This window comes from Typopeltis vanoorti, chromosome 3, assembly GCF_054136105.1.
Source record: "Typopeltis vanoorti isolate ZY-2024b chromosome 3, IOZ_Tvanoo_1.0, whole genome shotgun sequence".
In the NCBI taxonomy this organism is placed as follows: domain Eukaryota; kingdom Metazoa; phylum Arthropoda; class Arachnida; order Uropygi; family Thelyphonidae; genus Typopeltis; species Typopeltis vanoorti.
Genome location: NC_143551.1, coordinates 13,797,852 through 13,822,175, shown reverse-complemented (window position 1 = coordinate 13,822,175; position 24,324 = coordinate 13,797,852). Strand labels below are relative to the sequence as shown.

General features: G+C 34.3%; 1 protein-coding gene across 3 annotated transcripts in view; it reads left to right on the top strand.

Moving 5' to 3' along the window:
* Window positions 1–24,324, top strand: part of LOC150107933 (telomere length regulation protein TEL2 homolog) — a 284,799-nt gene that overhangs the window by 186,683 nt on the left and 73,792 nt on the right. For all 3 annotated transcript variants that reach the window (XM_090415456.1, XM_090415457.1, XM_090415458.1), the window contains 2 exons: window positions 11,532–11,726; window positions 19,025–19,116. In XM_090415456.1, the coding sequence (XP_090271582.1) occupies window positions 11,532–11,726; window positions 19,025–19,116 (287 nt within the window). The remainder of the gene's footprint in view (window positions 1–11,531; window positions 11,727–19,024; window positions 19,117–24,324) is intronic.

Genomic DNA, 24,324 nt, shown 5'->3' with positions numbered 1-24,324 from the left:
TTAATATGCCATATTGTTGAGAAGGATGATGGTGTGATTGTTTGTGTAAGTATCTGCCTGTATGTGTGGATTTTCTGAAAACTGAAAATGATAAGGAACCATCTGGGAGACGTGTGATGAGTGTATCCAGGAAGGGCAGACAGTTGTTGGCTTCCGGTTCCATAGTAAAGTGGATTTTTGGGTGTTGGCTATTTAAATGTGCTAAGAATGTTTTCAATGTCTCAAGGCCATGTGGCCAAATGGCAAGCACATCATCAACATAGCATAGCCAAAGTGTTGGTTTGAGAGTGGCTGTATTGATTGCTTGTTTTTCCAGGTGTTCTATGTAAAAGTTGGCTAGGGGGGGAGAAAGGGGGGAGCCCATGGCTGTCCCATCAATTTGTTTGTATATTTTCCCTTTCCATGTGAAATATCCTGCATGTATTGTGAATTTGAATAGTTCAAATATATCAGGGGGGAAGTGTGACTTCAGTAGATTGAGGGTTTCTATTAGTGGTACATTTGTGAATAGTGAAGTGATGTCAAAGCTTACTATTAAGTCTGAGCTTTTTAGGGTGAGGTGTTGTAAGATGCTTTTTAGGTGTGCTGAATTTTTGATAAAGGAGGGAGAATTGTTAGTGAGAGTGGCTAGTAGCTTTGCTAAATGTCTAGCCAGTTTGTATGTGGGACTATTTATACTGTCCACAATTGGGCGTAGGGGTGTGCCTGGTTTGTGAATTTTTGGTGATCCATAGATCCTCGGTGTTCTAACATGGAAGGGTTTGAGTTTGTTAACTGTGTCTTTGGGCCAGGAAGTGACTTTTTTTAATAATTTTCGTGCCTTATTCTTTTGTGTGTTGGTGGGATTGCGATCTATAATTTTGTATGTTGACTGATCTTGTAATAGTGTGTGCATTTTGTTTTCATATTCAGTTGTGTCCATCACCACGGTTGCATTTCCTTTGTCTGCTTTTGTTATGGTAATCTGGCTGTTGTTGTGTATCCTCCCTCCTTTATCAAAAATTCAGCACACCTAAAAAGCATCTTACAACACCTCACCCTAAAAAGCTCAGACTTAATAGTAAGCTTTGACATCACTTCACTATTCACAAATGTACCACTAATAGAAACCCTCAATCTACTGAAGTCACACTTCCCCCCTGATATATTTGAACTATTCAAATTCACAATACATGCAGGATATTTCACATGGAAAGGGAAAATATACAAACAAATTGATGGGACAGCCATGGGCTCCCCCCTTTCTCCCCCCCTAGCCAACTTTTACATAGAACACCTGGAAAAACAAGCAATCAATACAGCCACTCTCAAACCAACACTTTGGCTATGCTATGTTGATGATGTGCTTGCCATTTGGCCACATGGCCTTGAGACATTGAAAACATTCTTAGCACATTTAAATAGCCAACACCCAAAAATCCACTTTACTATGGAACCGGAAGCCAACAACTGTCTGCCCTTCCTGGATACACTCATCACACGTCTCCCAGATGGTTCCTTATCATTTTCAGTTTTCAGAAAATCCACACATACAGGCAGATACTTACACAAACAATCACACCATCATCCTTCTCAACAATATGGCATATTAAAAACGCTAACCCATAGAGCGAGAGCAATCTGTTCAAATGACAAGGCTCTTACTGCTGAACTGACTCACTTACGCCACACCTTCTTGGCCAACGGCTACAATCCACAAAAAATAAATAAAATACTAAACGCTCCTAAGAAACCCCTCCCACCATCCACCACAGAGAACTACAACAAAACAGTCACCATCCCTTACATTAAAGGCACATCCGAAAAGATCTCAAGAATTCTCATTAAACATAAACTACGCACTACATTCAGACCATGTAGCAAATTAGCCACCCTCATCCGCTCACCCAAGGACAGCATTCTTCTTTTATCACATCCAGGAGTCTACCAAGTACCCTGCTCATGCAATCAAGCCTACTACGGTCAAACAGGAAGAACTGTGAATATCCGCATCAGCGAACATAAACGATACGTCCGGAAATATCATTATGGGAAGTCGGGCCTAGCAGACCATGCTCTGGATACCCCTGCACACAGGATCAACTGGAAAAACACAAAAGTACTACACAGAAACCCATATAAATCAGAGAGATTGTTCTTAGAGGCGACAGAAGCCCTAAAACACACCCCAAATCTCAACAAATATGGCTGTATTAACTTGCCGAAGATCTGGGAGACAGTCATATTAAGGAAAAACTAGCACTTTTCTAGGACTCTAGCAATATATGATAGCGGTTTTTTTTTTTTTTTTTTTTTTTTTTCAGATAGAGGGCGCCAAAATCAGGACTCTAGTCTTTGTGTTGCTGCTACAATTTTGTTAATGTACACCATGTTGTTTTAGTCTCGCGTATTGTGACAAACAGTGTTTTTGTGCTCTGAAGATGCTGGTTATAATACCAGCGAAATATCAGCATCAAGTTAATAAATTAATTATTTACTTAGTTTCTGTGTTCTATTATACCGTTAAAATAATAAACAACATGTTCGACGAACACATAAGTCTGTCCACACGTTTCTTATAGATAGTTTTCTTTCAGTAACAATTATGTCCTATTTTTAGCATTACAATTGTTATTTTTGATTTAGGATCCTGGATTATCTACAGTCATGTTTTTAATTACTCTTAGAGAGGAAGGTTCCGTGGGTCGAATATGTGCCTTCCATATGTTTGGGATTTTTAGACCATCATTATTGTTCAGATTGGGGTGGTTAATAATAATCTCACAGACTTCCTTAAATTTGCGTTCATACTAATTCTATGTAAGGTGTTCAGGGCATGATCAGAAAGGCCAGCTTCACCATAGTTATTATATTTAGTGTGTCGTTTATGTTCTTTTTGTCTGATAGGAATTGTGTGTCCTGTTTCCCCTATATATGGTATGTTACAGGTGCAATAAATACAGTATACTCCAGGGTGGGCCAACAGAGGGAATGGGTCTTTGGATGAGTTGAGTAAGCTTTTTAATTTTGCAGGAGGTTTAAAGGTGGCTTTGAGGTTATATTTTTGTAGTATTCTGTTTATTTTATCTGATGTCCCTTTAATGTAAGGAATGGTTGTAGTCTGGTTTATCATTGCTTTTTATTGAGATCTTGTAGAGAATTTTGTTAATAGTGTTTTGGCTGTACCCATAAAAAATGGTTACAGATTAAAAAAAAAAAAATGCTTACAACCAAAACACTATTACCAAAATTCTCTAAGGGTGATAATAAACATCCTTGTCTTACTCCTTTTTTGTTTTCAAAATTGTCAGAATATGCATTTTTTATATCTTATTAAGGCCATTTGATTCCAGTATATATTTGTAATTATACGTAGATCTTTTCCTTTTAACCTGTTATTCTGTAGGATATGTATTAATTTCTTGTGATCTATTGAGTCGAATGCGTTGGTGTAATCAATAAAACAAAGATATATGCTTTTCTGGTTATCAAGGCTTCTTTCACATAATGTTTTCAAATTGAAAATTCTTTCTCTTGTACCTTTGTCTTTTTGAAAACCTGATTGTCTTCTATTTCTAATGACAAAGTGCTTTTTATTCTTGCTAGGATTATTCTCAGTAGTAATTTTGTAACATGTCTTGTTAAACTTATTAGTCTATATTCTGAACATTCAAAAGTTCTTGGCATTGGGAATAGCAACAAAGATGGATTTCCTTAGATCATCAGGGATGTATCCTGTATCATAGATGTTATTAAAAATAACCTTTAGGTGTGTTTTCATTTACTTTCTTTAACATTTCGATGAGGATTTGGTCAGGGCCTGTTGTTTTACCTGTTTTCATTTGACTTAGAGCATATTCTATTTCTTCATATGTAATTGGTTCACCATCCATATTTTTATATCTTGTGTCTCTAGTAACATTTTTCCATTTTGATCTTTTATATAAAGATTATGGTTGAAATTTTTATTTTTATTTGTCAGAACTTGGATTGCCGTATTCATTTCTTTACTGTTGTGTTTCTTGTCCAATTCTTCTATTTCTTTACATTTTTCATTTAGCAACTTGTCTTTAGTCTTCCTGCATTCATTTTTTTATAATTTTGCTGAGTATTCTATACTGTTGTGTACTTTCTTATTATTTTTTTTTTTCATCTTTCATTCATAAGTTCTAGTATTGATTCAGTCATCCAGGATTTTTTTTTTTTATTGTATTTAATTTTTGGAATAACCTCCTCTAATTGATCCTCTTAACTTAGTAACTCCTCTTATTGATCAAAAAAAGGTTCTACATTTTTATATTGACTCTGAGCAAACATCCATGTGTAGTGCACTGGAATCAAAGTATGCAAAGTGCACTTGGTAAAAAAGACAGCAACAAAGACCGGCAGTGTCTAAGCACTTTGGATATCACTATTGCACACAGACCATCATCCACTAATTAAACAGATCACTATATGAAGTGCCCCATAGATGCAGACTCAGAATTGGGAAACAAAAAAAAAAATTAGTTATGGGTGATTTTTATTGCCCGTGGACACATACTAGCATGCAATGATTCGTACACAAACTTCCGGCTGACTTTAACCACATATTTTCTGGCTCACTTGAACCACATATTTTCCTCCCCCCCTTTGTTCATTTTTAAACCTCTGGAAGGGCATTGACAGTCTCAAACAGTACCTTACCACAGCTTACAAGACTTTTTCTACAAAAATTAGTTCAATAAAGAAAGCTCGAAGTGATTCATGACAAGTGATGTAAATACAGATGAAAATACCAGCAAGCTCTGTAACATTATCCTGATTATAATGCCTTACTCAGTGTAATCAGAAAATTAAAAAAAATGTAATGTCATCATTCTCAACATTCTAGAAATGGATGTGATGAATAAATCCAGTACAACTCAACAAGATTCTCTGACTAAATTGAATGACTGTTGTAATAAATTTGGTATGAAAATCAGTAGTAAAAAGACAGACAATGAAAATAGGTAGGTAGGTAGGTAGAAACATTGTAAAATCAACTGTATCCTGAATGGAGAACCTAGTAAAACACTTCAACTATTTAGGCATAATTTTTAGTGAAGATAGCAAATCAAATATGGAAGTAGACAACAGAATTAGCAAAACTGGTATGGTAGGAAGTCAACCAAATTAACTTTTGTGGAATAAGAGAGAAGTTACTCAAAACACTAAATTAACTGTATACAGAACAGTGTCAGATTACTTGATCAAAGACTTGAGATCACAAATATGAGAATTCTGAGAAAGATTAAGGGACTGAAACAGATAGCATCAATGGCAGTATCACATTGAAAATAAGGATATCGTGTCAGGACAAAATTACACAGGGAAGAAATTACACAAGGATGAAATTACATATAGATAAAAATAGATATATGATGAATTTTATATTTATTTTCAGATAAGAGTTCTGTTAATTTTGTAATACTTTATAAGACCTACCTGTTGACTTTAATTTGATTAAAATATTATTGGTATTTTGTTGTCAAATTAAACACATAAACTTTCTTAATATTGCAAAAATTACTTTTATTTTAAAAAATAATAAAAAACAAACACAACGTAAAAATTCCAATCGTCTATTAGAGTCATAATTTTGTACAATATTTGAAATACGTTGTTTTAACAAAATGTACCTACGACGTCCTGGGTTTCGTTGTCCAGTTAAATGCTGCAAATAGTTTGTATGTTGTAAAGATAATTCTTTAACAGTGTTATCCAAAATTTTCCAAACAGTTGGATGGGAACACTGAAAGAGAGACTGAAGTCCATAGTGCCATCCTTCGATACAGTTTGTAGTTCTAGCTATACAGTTGGCTGCAGAGTGTCTATGGTTCCAAGTAGAAATATGAATAGAGGTCTATAAGTGCTGTTCCTGAGCTGTCGACCTCAAATATATGTACGTTCGAAGTAAAGGAGAACTTGCTTGATTTGTTCATTATATTCGTCTAAATTAGAGAACAGATCAGCAACTTCTAAAAATGTTTCTAACACTTCTTCTTCTGGTAAAAATGCAAGTGATTGTAACATTTTAATGTGTACTGCAAATGACTGATGGGATTCATATAGAGATTTTAGTCCACATTCATTTACTTTGCGTATAATAGATTGTGATAAATGGAAAAAGCAGCCACCAATTTCAATGTTTTCAAACATGGCATGGAAAGCATTCATTGCTGCTGTTTCAAAATTGGTCAAAATTATTCGTGGTCGAGCTTGAGGAATTTTCTCCAGTAACATGTTCAGCATCTTCACGTATATTTATTCCTTTTTCCCTTGTAGAAGAGCCAGTAGACAAGGAAAAGCGACGCCTGAATCATATTGGACATGGATACTGTATAACTGATAATATATTTCTGGAACCACTTCAAATGTACCATCTACTAGCCAAAAATCGTTAACTACAAGTTGATCTAGAAGAGTCTTGTGACCAATTAGTATTATACGTTCTGGATCTTCTGCCCCGGAATCATGAATAATCCATTTAGAGTATTTCTCCGGTATTTCAAAGTTTTTATTATCTGGATTTGACGGAACGTTTCCGATTGTTTTAGCTTTGGATCTATTTAATCGCCTCGTCATGGAGCTCTTCTTCAGTAGGCACATTTTTAATCCATCTGATACAGTCACTAAATTGTTAGCTATAATTGCACGAGCCGTTGCACCTGGATTCGACATTTTTCTTTTAATTTGATTTGCAAGTTGATGAGCTTCAGATTCAAAAGTCTTATTAACATGACAGTGTTCTGAAGACTCACGGATAATCTTGTTGTCTCTGGTATGGAGCAGCGATCGACAATGTGAAGTTCTAAACTTTGCACAACAGCAATGAATAGTTCCGACAGCAGTTTCACGGTGACGAACAAACTCGAATCCTTTGTAAATTATAATTTGATCACCTTTAGTACTAATGCCGTACTCAAAATCAGCCATGGGTAAATTAAAAATTAAGTTTAAAAAATTAATCATGAAATTTATTAACTCACACGTTATACATTAGTTGTATTACGAGTCACTAAACTAGAACTGAAGAATGTAAGACAAAAATTTACTTATATACCTTCACCCAAACAATTCTTAGAAATTCTTGAGCAGTTCATGGTGATTAACAATTGTCGATTAGTGATTTACCCCTTGCTGGTTATAAATTTTGTACAATTTTTGGTAAATTTTATTTTGTGTAATTTCTTACTTGTGTATTTTTTCCTTTTAATTTTTTTCTTAGTGTAATTTTCATAATTTTGAAATTACTTGTGTAAATATTTTCCTATTTTTCCTTTTAATTTTTTTCGAAATTACGAAATAAAATTACATTTAATTTCTACTATGTGTAATTTTTTTCTTTTTTGAAATTACAAAATTACGAAATAATTTTTTTTTAATTTCTTATATGTATAATTTCTTCCCTGTGTAATTTTGTCCTCGTGTAATTTTGGCTATGTAATTTTATCATGTAACTGAGGATATTTGGCAACAACTTGCCCTTGTTAGCATTCAGGAATATGTTAGCAGAACTAACTAATCGCAGGTGGTGTGATCGCTTAAACAGAGACATAGCGGAAAGCTTAACAACACTTGTCCTTTGCCAGGTTGATATAGTAAAAAATGCTTTAGAAGACAGAAATATAATATCTGATAATATTGGAGTCTTGACAGATAGCAGATTGATTTGGAGGAAAATTGTTGATCTGAAGTTGGTAATGATGTAACTTTCATGTAATACTATCATAATATGCTGTATTCCCCCCCCCCCCCCGAGAATACATATCAGGAATTTAAATGATGATAAAAGAGGTGTGCGTACAGCTAAGAGTTTAATATTATTAACACCAGCCCTCCATGAAGTCAAGACTCATCAGAGGAGGCACACTGTTACACACAATCACAATGCCCATCAAACTGTGCTTTAAAGTCATTTTATGTATCTGCAATAATCTAAAATATAAAAAAACTGAGTATATTTACAGAGTTCTTTTATCATTCTTCCTTAATCATTCTGAAATTTTAGATAATATTGGACAAATTTAAGGAATTTTATAAAATAACTAGAGAAATTTTTTTTTTCCAATTCATATTATTAGTGGAGGGGTGTTGCTTTGAGAGTGATGAATGAGTGAAATGGATTGCCAAGTGGATACACTGGCAGTGAATGAGTTTAAGGACAAGAATGAGTTTGCTTGTTAGATTTATTTGGGTGTATGTGTGCCTCCCCTGATGGGTCTTAGGTGTCCATGAAGATGTCTGAATAATAATAATAAAATTAGAGTTGAAAATTAGAGGTTTTTACTAGATAATGATGGACAATTGGAAACTCTTTGTCTGAGGATGTAGTGAGTGAAGAAACAGTAATGGAGCTTTTAGGTATTTATAATGTATTTTACATTGTGATAGTGACATCCTTCTGTAATAATAAAAATAAGTATGTTCAATTACATTATTGATCAATAATGCAATACCATAATGATAGCACATAAAGCTTTGCTCTGCCCTTACCAAATTAGCATACATAATACATACATACATATGTATTATGTATGCTAATTGAATGATACACCAACTCCATAGGAAGTGTATTCATCTTTCTTGTGTATTGTATGTTTCACTGGTTTGGTAGGCTTTTAGTACTCACATTGGAAGAAGATAAAAATTCATTTCATGAAAGTTGTCAGTCCATATTGGAAGTTAATCAGTTCGTAGGTGTGTTATTTGAAGATTGAATTAAAAACTTGGAAAACATAATGAAGAATATAATAAGGTCCTTAACAGGATTGTGTTTTTTGAGTATTGTGTATATACTCAAAAAACACAAGCGAACTCATAACAAAATTGAAGCAAGCTTTTAATGCTATCACTATCATAATTTTTGGTTCCTTGGCACAAACTTTGTTCTGATAACCTTGTAAACCTAATAAAACTCAATCCTGTCTTACTTTCTTGACAACCCCTATATCGCTGAATAAGATGAGATATCTCTTCTTGAAATGTATCTTAACTTTCTTGTTAAAAGTCTTTTTTATGTCTTTCTTGCCAGAAGCATATTACAGATTTTACCTCCTCAGCAATCCAAGAAATTAGCTTTTCTCTTTTACTTAAGGCATTATTTTACTTTTGAGCTATTAACTTTATATAAATCACAAATCTGTCCAACCTTTGAATACTCATATTTGAGATGATCTCTAAGAGTTCCCTAAAATACTTGACTCGGTACAGAAGAGTAATTAGGTTGATTAAACCCATCTCTCACCATTTCACTGTGCTCTCTCACAGACATTCATTTTTTTCTGCTTATATTTTCTGCAGATATTTCCATGGTCACTTTTCATCAGAATATGCATTGTAATTCCCTCACTACCTGCTAAAATCTGACACATGCATTAGCCGTGAAGTAAAAAAATAAAAATAAATAAATAAATATTCCCTTACAGTTCAACTCCAGACTCTAGGAATATTTTTTTTTTACCTTTTCATTTATTCTTTCTACTGCTATCCTTTGGAAACATCTCTCCTCTTATATATTCTCTGAGTACAACCAGCAGGTCTTCAGATCCAGTGTTAACGAGTTTCTTCTTTCTCCTCAACTATCTCCTCATTCACAATACTGATATATACTATAAGTTGAATGTTACACTTATGTATGGGATTAATATCTTTAAAAAAACAAACAAACTCAATTTGCCTGTTTTGCTTATTTAAAAATAGATATTTTATCTTGATTCAGTAAGCATCTGTTTTCAGTTCACATTATTCAGTCCAGTTTCAGACTCGCATTATTAATATTACTTCTTTATCCATCTCTGCTGCTTCCATCTTGTTTAACTTGCATCTTACATTGGTATTTTCTGGCAATCTCTAAAGACAAATCTCATTAATTTTCTCTTGTCTACTTATCTCTTGCCTTCCCTTGGTATTTGAATGTTTTTAGTAAAATTTAAAAAAAAAAAAATATATATATATATATATATTTTTTTTAAAGAATAAATGTTTAATGACTTAAACCAAGATAAAATATGAAGTTTTAATGAAAATGATACAACTAGTTTCAGCCTTTTACTGCCTTCTTCAGATATCCACTAAAGGTAGAACACAGTAATAAAAATTGACTTTACAAAAAACTGAGAATTACAGGCAAAAAATGCAATATATAATTGACACAAAAACGTTGTATTTTTCAAGTTGTTCTATTTAACGTGCTATTGTTTGTTGGATGCTAGCTTTCAAGTTCTCGTGAACGCCAGTATTGAACAACTGCAGCATGGCTATCAGGGATGTTGTAACTCAAATTGTTGTTCAAATGTTCAGGATTAAGGAGGATTTCCCTGGACTCCACGATTTTCCTTTCAAGCTCATCACTACAGCGAAAAATGTTTTTGGATTTATCCCAGCAAACTGAGTGACTCTGTAGATCATTATGAGGATTGTTTGAGAAAAGAACATGACTGGATAGGGCAGATGCATGTGATCTTTTATAGGAGATGTCTCTCTTATGCTCCTCTATAAGAAATTCAACAGATTTGTTAGTCTGTCCAAAATAAGGAATATTACAATCGCACCACAACTTATAAACACCTGGATATTTCGGGTTGTGATGAATAGGCTTCAAATGGCTTATAAGAGAACGGACTTTTAGGGAGTGTCATGAAAAACGTCCTGATGTTGTATTTTTTAAGGACTTTAGCCAATTTATTGGAGACTGAACTAATGTAAGGTATTGAGATGCTACCTTTAAAATTAGTAGTTTCCGTAGTACTGCTTAGGAGGATCCAGAAGAAATTTTTTAATCGTTTTTTCAGAATATCCATTTTGTTTAAAGATAAGAGAAAGGTGATTAATTTCTTTTTGAAGAACATTTTTCGCTGCAGTGATGAGTTTGAAAGGAAAATCGTGGAGTCCAGGGAAATCCTCCTTAATCCTGAACATTTGAACAACAATTTGAGTTACAACATCCCTGATAGCCATGCTGCAGTTGTTCAATACTGGCGTTCACGAGAACTTGCATGCAGCAAACAATAGCGCGTTAGATAGAACAACTTGAAGAATACAACGTTTTCTGTGAAAATTATGTATTGCATTTTTTGCCTGTAATTCTCAGTTTTTTGTAACTTCAATTTTTATTACTGTATTCTACCTTTAGTGGATACATGAAGAAGGCTGAAACTAGTTGTATCATTTTCATTAAAACTTAATATTTTATCTCGGTTTAAGTCATTAAATATTTATTCTTTAAAATGTATCATTACAACTGAGTAGAAGCTCAGGAATACATATATATATATATATATAATTCAAAATTATGAAATATGCTAATAAGAAAATATAGTTGCAACAAGAATTTTTTGAAATAAAGTGATGTTATTTACTGAGACAACTTTCTCTTGAAACTTTGGGTGATTCGATTCATTTTGGCAAGGTCAAAATGAATAATTGAATATTCATTTTGACTTTTCTTAGTGAAAAACATGCATCTTTTATTTGCTTTCAGTATGCATGTCATAACTGTGTGTGTATATTCATTTCTTAACTATTTTTAGGTTTTAGTAACAGCTAGTACTGAGTTATCTGGTAATCAGGGATTTACATGGTTAGATAGGATGAGTTCTGCTGAAAGGATGTGGCAGAATGTGAAGAAAAAAGCATTATCTGCAGACAATGAAAAGACTTCAGCTCCAACTTCCAGTGAAGTTCAAGATCAGAAAGTTGGTTCTAAAACTCGTTGGATTAGTAAGGTAAGAATCATAATTAAGTGAATTATAATGAATGCAATCAGTAATCGTTTGCTTCTTTTTTTTTTTTTTCTTTTCTTCTTTCTTTTCTCTTTCACTCTGTGTGTGTGTGTGTGTGTGTGTGTGTGTGTGTGTGTGTGTGTGTGTGTGTGTGTGTGTGTGTGTGTGTGTGTGTGTGTGTGTGTGTGTGTGTGAGTGAGTGAGTGAGTGAGTGAGTGAGTGACAGCCCCTTTCATGAATAATTGTAATCTACACATACAAGCCACTGAATTAGAAATATTTATGCAGATATACATAAATGTCACTTACTTGCATGCTATGCACTGTGTAAGTATATGCTTATGGTGCATATACTTACACAGTGCATATGCACAATACTTGGTTGCATGCATCACGACATATTCTAGGCAACTATTTAAGAATGCTGTTAGTCAGTCATTATCAATAGTGTGTTGATCACAATGGGAAAAACAAAGGATCTTTTGGAGTTTGATAAAGAGCTTATTGTTGGTGCCAGTCTGGCTGGAGCCATGATTTTGAAAACAGCAGAGATGACTGGTTTCTCAAAAGGTGAGATATCCCAGGTGTTTAATCAGCAGAAAAATAACCCACATTGCTTGTCTAAGAGACATAACTGTAGTCCTAAGACAGTCTGTCAGGAACAAGATTGTCATCTGAGGAGGCTTGTATGGACAAACAGAACTTCTTATGTGCAGCAATTGAAGCATTTAATCAATGCTGTTATTGACCCATATCTCACTAAACTATGCACAAGGAATTGAAGAGGATCAGTATTGGCAGTTGCATTCCTATATGGAAACTACTGATTTCTGCAAAGTACTGGAAATTTCATCTACAGTGGTGTCAGGAACACTGTGACTGGACACTGGAAGACTAGAAAAAAGTCATGGTCTGCTGAGTCATGATCTGCTTTGTTCTGTACTAATGGTTGGCAGAGAGTTTGACAGGATCCTGATGAATCAATGAACCCAGCTTGTCTTGTAAACACCACTCAAGGTTCTGGAGGTGGTGTCATGGTATGGGGTACATGGTGTCATGTTCTGTTGGTACAGAACGGGTCCCGTGATATTGCTGGAAGGTTGAGTATCTTCCGAGTAATATCTGAATGTTGTTGCTATTCAAGTCCATTCTGCAACATTGAGTTTTTATCCAGCAAGTGATGGTTGTTTCCTGGATGACAGTTTTTAGGAAATGACTGTAAACTAAATTATCAATTATAAAAACTTTATTTAATAACTACCTATATTTTGGCAATGTTATATTGCCATCTTCAGGGATCACAAAACAATGATATGTGCACACTTGCACTAAGCAAATGAAACTGAAGAAAGGCAACTGAAGTTCCTAGAGTCCTAAAAGAAGCCCACTAGTGGGCTAAATTGGGTTGTCTTGGCCATTGGGGCCGACGATCTTAGAATGTAAGTTTCTCGAATTGGGGCAGTCTCATGCACCCAAATTTCTTGAGGTTTGGGAGGTTGTTCAGAGCTGAGGCTGATTCAAGGAATAATCTGTCATACTTGTACTTGCTGCACTGTAATAAAGTGGCCTTCCAATGTATTCTGTGGTGGGTGTCCAGTGCATGATCAGCAAGTCCTGAGTGGCTGTATGTGGAACTGGGTGTAGTCTTTGTGTTTGGATATCCTTATATTGTCTGTCCTTCTTGTTTGGCCATAGTAGGACAGTTAGCAACTGCAAGGGACCTGATATACTCCAGGTAGGTCTAGGGGAAGTGGCTGGTCTTTGGTGAAGTGGATAAGAGATACCAGTTTCTTTACAAAGCACATAAGATTTTTGTTAGTTTTTACAGATGTACCCCAGATAGATTTATAGTAATTTCTGCTATGAAGGGGGGGGTTTAACTCGTTTTGATATTTTTTGGGGTTTCTAGCCATTGGCTAAGTAGGTGTTAAGGATATGGTTAAATCCAGTAGTTGGGGCATTTTTATCTGAACTGATTAGTTTTGCCGTGTTATGTAGAGTTTTTATAATCCCATATTGTTGGTGGGGGGTGACTGTTGGTGAATATATTTACCTGTATATGTAGGTTTTCTGTAAACAGAGAAAGCCAGAAATCCATCAGGCCGGTGTGTAATCAGGGTGTCTAGGAAAGGGAGACTGGTGTTGTTTTCATTTTCCAAGGTAAACTGGATCCTGGGATGTTTATTGTTTAAGTGTGTTTAGAAATTGTGGATTCTATCCAGGCCATGTAGCCAAATAGCGAGCACATCATCCACATAGCATAGCCAAACAGTGAGTTTATGTTGAGCAGAGTTTAAGGCTTTTTTCTTCAAGGGTACTCCATAAAGAAGTTGGCAAGGGTGAGAGAGTAGAGAACCCATGGCTGTCTCCTCTGTTCAGTATACAGTAATGAGGGTGTGAAGCACCTGTGGCAAGTGTCTAACTCCCCCCCCCCCCCTCCAACCCAAATATGACAAAAATTTTGAAAAATTTAAATGTAACAAGTTAAATTTTTTTTTAATGCAATATGTTAAATACTTACTATACTTACTAACCCCATCAAAATGAGTTTTGATGGGGTTAGTAAGTATCTATTTATTTATTTTTATTTTTTGTTTTTATGTTATGCCTCAAACCTAGTTGCACCCATGGCGGGCGCCTCTTTCTCCACGCCCTCATTACTGCACTGCCTCTGTTTGTTGAATTTTCCTTGCCAAACGAAATAACCTTAGTTCATGGTGAACTGAAATAGGGCTGATATATCGGGAGGAAATTTGGCTTGGATGAGGTCTAAGGTATCTTTGAGTGGTGAATAAGGAGGCGACATCAAAACTGACCATTATATCAGTATGTTGGAGTGAGAGGTTTTCTATACTGGCTTTAAAGTGGGCTCAGTTTTTTTGTGTATGATGGTGTATGTTGCTAGTATATTGTGTGAGCACTTTGTCAGTGCCATCCAAATGGACTACATCCAAAATCTGTAAGCAAAATGTACCATTCTGTCCCATTGTGGATGTCATTGATACAATATGGGATTATAAAACCCTATATAACAGGGCAAAACTAATCAGTTCAGATAACAGTGCCATAAGTACTGAACTTAATCATATCCTTAAAACCTTCTTAGCCGATGGCTACAACCTGCAAAAAATATTAAAGCTAAATATTAATATTAAAAATATTAAATATTAAATGATGTAGTTACAGAGATAAAATGTGAAAGGTTTAATATTTTTAGAGAAGATTACTTCTGATAATAGCAGATGAATTGCAGCCAAAAAGAATAGGAGATAGATGGAAGGGTACCTGTTCATTTGCTGCTATAGGTCAGAAGATTCCAGTAATGATCTCGAAGACAAGCATAAGCAAATTAGTACAATGAGTACAGGTTGAGTGATTTATTATGGGGGACTTCAACTATGGAGAGAAGATCACATCGTAAGAATGAAATGGAATTTACACACCTACTTAGAGAAAATTACTTGAAGCAGCATGTGATGTGATGGAGGGGACTCGAGGTGTAATAGTATTGGACCTGGTCATAGGATCCAATGAGCTATATGTAACTAAGATGGCCACATGATAAGTAACTTATCGTGTTCGGTTTTACATGTTTTTCTAGGGAAATCGCATTTAAAGAAATGTCAATTTTGTCTGTAATAATTTTGTATTTTGTAATAACTTAATCATAGTCCTTTGTTAAAATAATGTGCTGCATGACATCATTATGTAACTCTGTTAACCCATGTTCATAGACAATTTCAAAAGACACATGAAGTATGATATCATCATGTTCAGATGTCAATGTGACCATATATGGAATTTTCGAGAGATGTGCACATGCATACAATGAATGTCAAGGCCTTTATAAGTCGAATCATCGAGAAGGATTGGGTCTGAGCTTTCAAAAATCTTCTCTTGCCTGTGTCCGCCGCCACATGAGGTCCATTGTAGGTAATGAAAAGAGAAGCATCGTAGGTCTGAGGATTCTCAATCTTCTCCCACCTGGATCCACTGCCATGAGAAGTATTGTGTCTATCGTCAGAACATCTCACTAGGAAAGAGCTGCACAGTGCCACCATAATAAGGGTCCTAGAGGGCATAGAATAATCGATGACTCAAACAAAAAAGAAATTTGGTGGGAAGTCATGAATGAGCCAGCAGAAGGATAGAAAAAAAGGAGCACTTTTGTGTGAACAAAAGTTTTGTGTAAAAGGGAAGTGCTGAACAAGAACTGTAAGTACTTATATATATGATATGGCTGAGCAAGAATGTACATTAATGTGTCTGTTTATAGGTACAATAAGAGTGTAAGTTAATAATTGAAATAAGTTTACTCGAGGTGCATCTTAATCTCAACTCTCTGTAATTATTGTAAGAGCAAGAAGTACTAGATAATGTAAATTAATATTGATTTAAGCTTACTCAAGGTATGCTTTATTTTCAGTTTGTGTATGTATGACTAGCAGGATATTCTCGATTGTGATTTAACCTTAAGGGAAGAAACATAGAATTAAATCTGAATCAGGAAGAATTGAAATTAACAAGGATGTAATGCAATTGTATATAGATGTTAATGTGGATCAGACTGTGTAAATATTCCTTTTTTGATTTAATTAAATGATTTGTGAACAACACATTGGACTGATTCTGTCAATGCACTATCCTGAAAATTTTGAACCTGCATAAGATTAAGTTTAAGTGATCAATAATCAAGCCACAACTAATTAAAGGTAAAGATTAGCATAAGTGGGTAATGCTAACAATATCTGCTTTGTTTAGTTTAAAAATCTCCTAACTTTGCACTCAATACGTAGTCTAACTGGCGGCATTGTAAAACAAATAAATTTGTTAGACTATAGAGTGAGAACATAAGATATAGTAGAAATAAATAACTGGTGGCAGTCGATAGTTAAGGCAATTGACCATTCATGACGGTTCACGAAGTTTAAGTAATGAACAAAAGGACGAAGCAAGGGTTAAGAAATACAGAAATAAAAAAAATAAAAATATAACACTGTCTTCACTTTGGAGATTGTAAAAAATTAGGAATATTTGGTCAAGAAGGGGTGTATATATGGAATTACAAGGCTGGTGATTGGACAAGCTTAGGAGGAAGCACTGCACCATGGCATAAAACCCTGCAAAAGAAAGATGTTAGTAGTGCATGCATGGGAGATAGTTAAGGGGCATCTAGAGGAAGCTATATTAAATTGTATACCTAAGATATGGAGGGTTTATCATGTAGGAGATAGACAGATGAGTAATATCATTAAGCATGAGCTTTGTAAAAAGAAAATTCTGTGGACGATATGTAAGGAGAAAGGTGACCAGCAAACTCATGAACAGTACAAGAGTCAGGCAAGAAGAGTGACCAGTATGTCAAGGAAGGAAAAATCAGATTATGAGAAGAAATCAGCCACAAGCAGGCTAAAGGAAATCCCAGAGAGTTGATTCATTATGTGGTAAGTAGGAGGAAGAATGAATATATAAGAATAACGTTAATCAGTGAGTACTGATATTCTTGGAATGACAGAAGCAGATAAAATAGTCGAGTTACTAAGTGATCGCTTTGCATTGGTATATTAGACAAGTGAAGCTAATGCTATGGCATATGTGACAGAGACTTATATGGGAATAGAGGTCGATGAATTGGACTTTCTTGGGATATTGCAGAATCTCAATGTGAATACAGCTTGTGGGATTAGATGGGATATCAGCTTACATTTTGCAAGAATGTGCTAGGGAACGGGCAGTCCTTTGATTAGTCTTTTTAAGCCTCAGCTCTGGTAGAGTTCCAAGAGGGGTGGAAAGAGAGCAAAATAATTCCCTTGCATAAGGGAGGTTGTATGTCTGTACTGGCAAATTATAGACCAATCAGTATCTCAAGAGTTTTGGTAAAAAGGACTGGAAAAATATGTTGAAAAGAGAATTCAGGAATGGGTGAAATAGAATATGATACTCCAAGGGGTAACATGGCTTTTTGAAAGGCTTGTCATGCTTTAGCTTTATTAATTTACTATTTATAATGGGATGACAGCTGAGTTGGATGCGGGAAATGGCTAAATGACGATTCTTCTTGATTTTGCAAAGGCATATGACCAAATACCACATGGAACTCTGTTATGCAAATTATAACAAATGGGGGATGGATATGACACTGTTATGTGGATAAGAAGGTGGCTGCTGGACAGATATCAAAAAAGTAGCATATGGGGGAACAGAATTCATCTGAAAGCTCGTGACTAATGGTGTGCTGCAAGTTTCAGTGCTTAAGACCATTACTGTTTAATTTGTACGTAAATGGTATAGGAAATAACCTGTACAAATTAAACAGTAATGCCATCCATCATCATCAGTTGTTTGCTGATGATGCAAAATTAGGTAGTGTAATAGTTAATCAAGGAGATGTGGAGAGCTTGCAAGATGATTTAAATATGCTGTCAATATGGGCAAAAGATAATGGGTATCAGTTTAATGTTCAGAAGTATAAAGTTATGCATTTGGGATAAATAGATTACAAGCCATGTACTACTCCATGGAGGTGCCCATACAATAATAATAATAATGTTTCTTCTTCTTTCTGCCTCAACTTTCTGGTTTTTGCTACATAAGTACTAGTATAATTTACACTGAACAACTTCATGTCTGTCTGTGGGATTACTATGAAAAAAAAAAAGTTAAGTGAAATAAAAATTATGCAATGTGTGTACAATATACATTGCTACAGTGTGTTTGCATACATGTATGCAAACAAAAAAAATGTGTTTGCATGCACAAACAGTTAAAGCAATGCATATTGAATACATTGCTTTCATTTGAGCCTCTCTGTTGTACAAGCAAAACAACTTGTGATCCATGCCATAGTTTTGAGTGACCACACACACACACACACACACACACCTTATCTGATATTAGATTATATATGGCGCTGGTGCATATTTCAGGAGAAGCATAGATCTTAAACTCAATCTGAACTCCATAAGATTTACATTTTTTTTTTTTTTTTTTTTTGAATTACATTATATCACTCCATAATGCATCATTTGTTTATGTCTGTAAATAATATACACTGAAACTTATATAGGGAAATAAATGTTTTATTATAATTTATTTCACTTACCTGTTCTATTCAAAGACATTCTAGTTAAATGAGATCTTACTTATTCCTTATTACAGGCTAATGCAGTAAATTCCAGTTAATATTAATATTGAATGATTTGACTAAAAATAATTGTAAATTACATCACAAATGCAAATTCTTTACTAGAAGACTATTAAATATTGTGCTGTACAATTTATAAATTATTGCTTTTATTCAGGGGCCATCAAAACCGCAACCAGTGCCACAGATAAATAAGTTTGCTGCAGTTGCTGGCTACTTCTTTTTTCCACTCATGAAACATTTTGATAGGTATTTTGCAAAATACTTGTTTAGATTTATTGGCTTAAATTAAATTCTTTTAAAATTTGAAAACCTTTAAAAAAATTATACCACTCTTTTATTTGAAATGTATTGATTTACTAAAAGGTAGCAATAATGTATGCACACACTTATCTGATGAATACATGCTGACATTAGACCAGATAAGGTGTATATATTTAAGAAAACAAACATTCTGAGAAGATATTAGGATTGGCTTCTTTTTGAATTACATAAAGCACTCCATAATGAATCATTGGATTATATCTGTAAACTCTCTCTTGAATTTTAAACTTTTTTTTTTAAATATATTTTTAAAAAAATATAAAATATAAAAAATATATTAAGAAGTAATAAACCTTATTACTGACTAACTTAGTAAGTTAGTAATAAGTTTATTGCCTCTCAAACACCAGAAAACTAACTTAGCAAGCTTAGCCAAATTAACTGACAGTTCATCTGGCAAAGTCTGGATTTCATTAAAATTTTACACACACACACACACACATATATATGTGTGTAAACACATATCTTTCCCCTGATATATATATATATATATATATATATATATATATATCAGGGGTTCCCTAACTGGGAGATGTACCTCCATAGTCCAGGGGAGATGTGAAGAACCTTTTAGTTGTACATTGTTACAATAAATCCACCTTTCCCAAAATACATTTCAAGTGAGTAACTTGCTGAAGGAGGCACAAACATTGCTTTTGCATACATCCAACCTGTCAAAATCTTACACCTACAAATCAATTTGAATTTGATGAATGATGCTGATAAGAAGAAGAAGAATGAACTTATCAAACTACAGAGCAAATCTTTACTAAGGCAAAATTTCATTAATCGAAATCATGATGAATTCTTGTTTTCCCATATGGCTGCATACCCACTTTTGGTGAGTAATACTCTTTTGGCCTTAATCCCATTTGCTGCAACCTATCTACGTGAATGGATAGTTTTTAACATTAGTCAGTGTGAAGACAAAGTTTAGAAATTGATTGGATGCCAGACATGATATTCGCCTAGCACTGTCAAAGACTGTTTTTCAATATTCTGCCCTCAAAAAAGTCAAAAGCAGCAACATCCATCTCATTAAAGTGATTATGAACAATTATATAATTGTTTAGGATAAATAATTATTTTTGTCCCAAACTGTTTACCATCACACACACCCTTTAGTGTAATATTAACATATACACTTCCCCTATTGATTTTTAGGGGATGTGTTTACATTAAGATTACACTAAAGGGAGGTGTGATAGCAAAAAGTTTGGGAACCCTTGATACATATATACACCTAAACAACCTCTTTTTACGCGATAGATACGTTCCTAAAAATTACACATAAATAGAATTCACATAAAAAGAACTACTGACTCCATAGAAAAAGTGAAGAATGGTTCCAAACCTGAAATATAAGCAAAATAATGAAAAAAAACAAACATTAAATTCGTTAGGATCATAAGATTTTTATTTACATTATATGTATGTGTGGAGAAAACACATACATATAATGAATTTTAATAACTTTAAAAAAAAAACATTTCAGTTGTTTGCTAAGAATTCTATAAAAAAATTATGTTATTCGCTATCAGTTTCTGACAATAAACGCGAAAGCTTTTGTTTTTGTGAGACTGTAATATCACTAGAACTACTAGATATGGTATTATTGTCATCAACTTGTGGAATTCTTCTTATCATGTCTTGAACAAAAGTACCACTGGTTATTTCAGTAGTTTTAGGCATGAACTCAGTTATTAATCGCTGTGTTGATGCTTTAGATAAGTCGTGATATAATTCTCTCTATGAAGACATTAACAACTTAAGCTCACGTGAAAACTTCCCAGCATGTTCTTCATTTGGATCATGTCAGGCAAAATAATTGCCTAAATTACTGGCCAGTTTAAGACCTTCTTTAATAATATCAGCAGTAAAAGTAGGATTATCTTGATCATTATCATTAACTTCTTTGCTTTCAGGAGTCTCAGAAACAATCTCCACTATTTCGTCTTCGTTAAGAGGTTTATCAATTAACAATTCTTCGATATTTGCCGATGTAAGATCATCGAATCCTTCTCTGCCAAGTTCACATTCCAAACTTATTATATTGGGGAATTCTGCAGTATGATTGAAGGGAACAGGAGCATTCTCTTTAACACATGCAGACCAAATAGCTTTCCAGCATGCATTCATAGTTTCTGGTCTTAATTCAGATAACGATAATTGAACCTGATCAATACAATCCATAATTGAAAATTTTTTCCACACATCCATAACTGACAGTGTTTCATCATCATTTAGCTTGTTCAAAACGTCCTGAAATGTTCATCTGACATAATATGTTTTAAAAGTCACAATTATACCCTGATCTAGAGGTTGTAGCAATGATGTGGTATTGGGCAGCAGAAAAAAAAATTGCACATTTGGGTGTTCTATGGCAGGATGACTGGGTGAATTATCAAGAATCAAAAGCACTTTAAATTCGAGACCGTGGTCATTCAAATAGCGTCTAACTTCTGGCACAAAATGTTTGTGGAACCACTCAGTGAAAATATCAATGGTCACCCAAGCTTTTTTGTTGGCCATCCAATGAACTGGCAATTTTTGAAAATCTACACCTTTCATTGGCCGTGGTCTTAATGATCGATTTATGAGCAGTGGTTTTAACATCTGATCTCCTAAAGCGTTCAAACAAAATAGAAGTGTTATGCAAGTGTGATCCTTTACTGCTTTGAACCTACCAACAGTTTTTTGCATTTTTTGATACGTAAGTTCTGTTTGGCATTTTTTTCCAGAAAAGGCCGGTTTCATCCATATTCCAAACTTGTTCACAAGTGAGTAACCTCCATCTTCAATTATTTTAGCAATGTGGAAATGCTTCAGCAGCTGTTTCATCAGCGGAAGCCATTTCACATTTAATTTTTATATTTTGAAGAGCATGTCTTTTAATAAACTTAGCCAGCCAACCATTGCTTGCATGAAATTCATATTTTTTCCTTGATTGAGATGAAGTATCTGGCTGCAGTTTTTTAATTTGTTTATAAAATCTCAATGCTGATTGCTTGATGGAATTTCTGTCAACTGGCATTCTTTTTTGTACATTATCTTCTATCCACATCACTAAAGCTTTTTCGGCCTTTTCTAGAACAACATCTCTTGTGTAGGATGATAATTTCGCACTCGATTTCTTCTTTATAGATCTGACAGTTGATCATGGACTCCAAAATGCTTACCTTACCCACAGCCATCACACCTTCGCCAGTTTGAAGTTTTTTTAGATAGTTTCTATCTAAAATTTGAATTTTTATATCCAAGGAAACGGCTTTCCTTTTTTTTTTTTTTTTTGGTTATTGGCAACATCATGTGAGGGCTGGATTAAAATCTTCGGTTAATGAAATGAAAGTTTGAAAATTACATATGCTTACCATTTATTATTTCTTGGCAAAATTATTGATTTTATTACGTGATTTTTATTTTGATTTCACTTAAAAATGCAAATGCAAAAAATGCGGTAACTGTCTTGTCTACTTAAACACCAAATTCAAACTACTAAGAACTGCTTTCTTATGCGCAATCAGTTATGTAATTCGGGGAATTATCAATAAATGAAATTCGTAGAATTTAGAATTTTCTTAATGAAATATATGGGTACTCTGAGATTTCTACTCCAATCATCTGAAGGACGAATTCCAGATGATTGGTGTAGAGCTCTCATAGTACCCATATATAAAAAGAGAAATGAAACTGATGGTGAAAATTACAGAGGTATTTCTCTACTGAGTGTTCCCGGTAAGATTTATGCCAGTATACTTGAGAAATGGTTGAGAAGGATTGTGGAAGAGAAACTTGGTGAGGAACATGCTGGATTCAGCCCAAATAGAGGCTGTCAGGATCAGATATTCACTTTATGAAATAGTTGAAAAGTCATGGGAATATAACAAAGATCTGTATTTAAGTTTTGTAGATCTGTAAAAAGCCTATGACAAGGTGCCAAGAGAGAAGCTATTCAATACTCTACAATTATATGGTGTCAAAGGGGCATTATATCAAGAAATACTTAGTCTTTATTTGAGTTGCAAGTCAGTAGTTAGAATTGAAGGAAGTACCGGAAGATGGTTTAATGTTAAATCTGGTGTGAGACAAGTATGTACATTATCCCCTCTGTTATTCATTATCTATATGGATCACATTATGAAGGAAAGTGGTATTAAACATGATATCAAAATTGGAGATGTTAATGTCAGCTCTTTGCTTTATGCAGACAATATTATACTTCTAAATAAATCTGCTACAAGTCTGCAAGATTCTCTGACTAAATTGAATAACTGTTGTAATAGATATGGTATGAAGGTCAGCAATAACAAGACAAAGATAATGAAAATAGGTAGAAGCATTGAAAATATCAGCTGCATTGTGAATGATGAACCTATAGAACAAGTAAAACCTTTCAGCTACTAAGGCACGATTTTTAGTGAAGATTGTAAATCAAATATATAAATAGACAACATAATCAACAAAGCTGGTATGGTATGGTAGGAAGTCAATTGAATAAATTGTTATGGAATAAGAGAGAAATTAGTAGGAACACTAAATTAGCTGTATAGAAGACAGTGTTCAAATCAGTTTTAACTTATGGATCTGAGAGTTGGGTCAGAAGTAAAACACTTGACCAAAGACTAGAGACCGCAGATATGAGAGTCCTGAGAAAGATTACAGGTGTGAACAGATGGCATCAATGGAAATATCATACTAAAAACGAGAATATTAGGAAAGAACTTGACATTGTCAGCATCCAGAAATGCGTTAGCAGAGCTAATCTTAGGTAGTATGGTCACTTAAACAGAATGGGCGAGGAAAGAGTAGCCAAACAAGTGTTCTCTGCCAGGTTGGCAGGAAAAAGACCCAGAGGAAGACCAAGATATAGGTGGATTGATATGGTAAAAAGTGCCTTAGAAGATAGATATATAAATATAAGAGATGACAATGTTGTAGCTTTGACAGGTAATAGATTGATTTGGCAGAAATAGGTAGGAAGTTAGTAATGATGTAAATTTTTCATTTAGTACTATCATATCCTGTACACCCCTTGAGGGTAAATGTCAGGAATTTGATGATGATGATGATGATGAAACAAGAATGCAAAAAAAAAATCTCAGAATTTTCTTGAATTACGGATTTTTTCCTAAC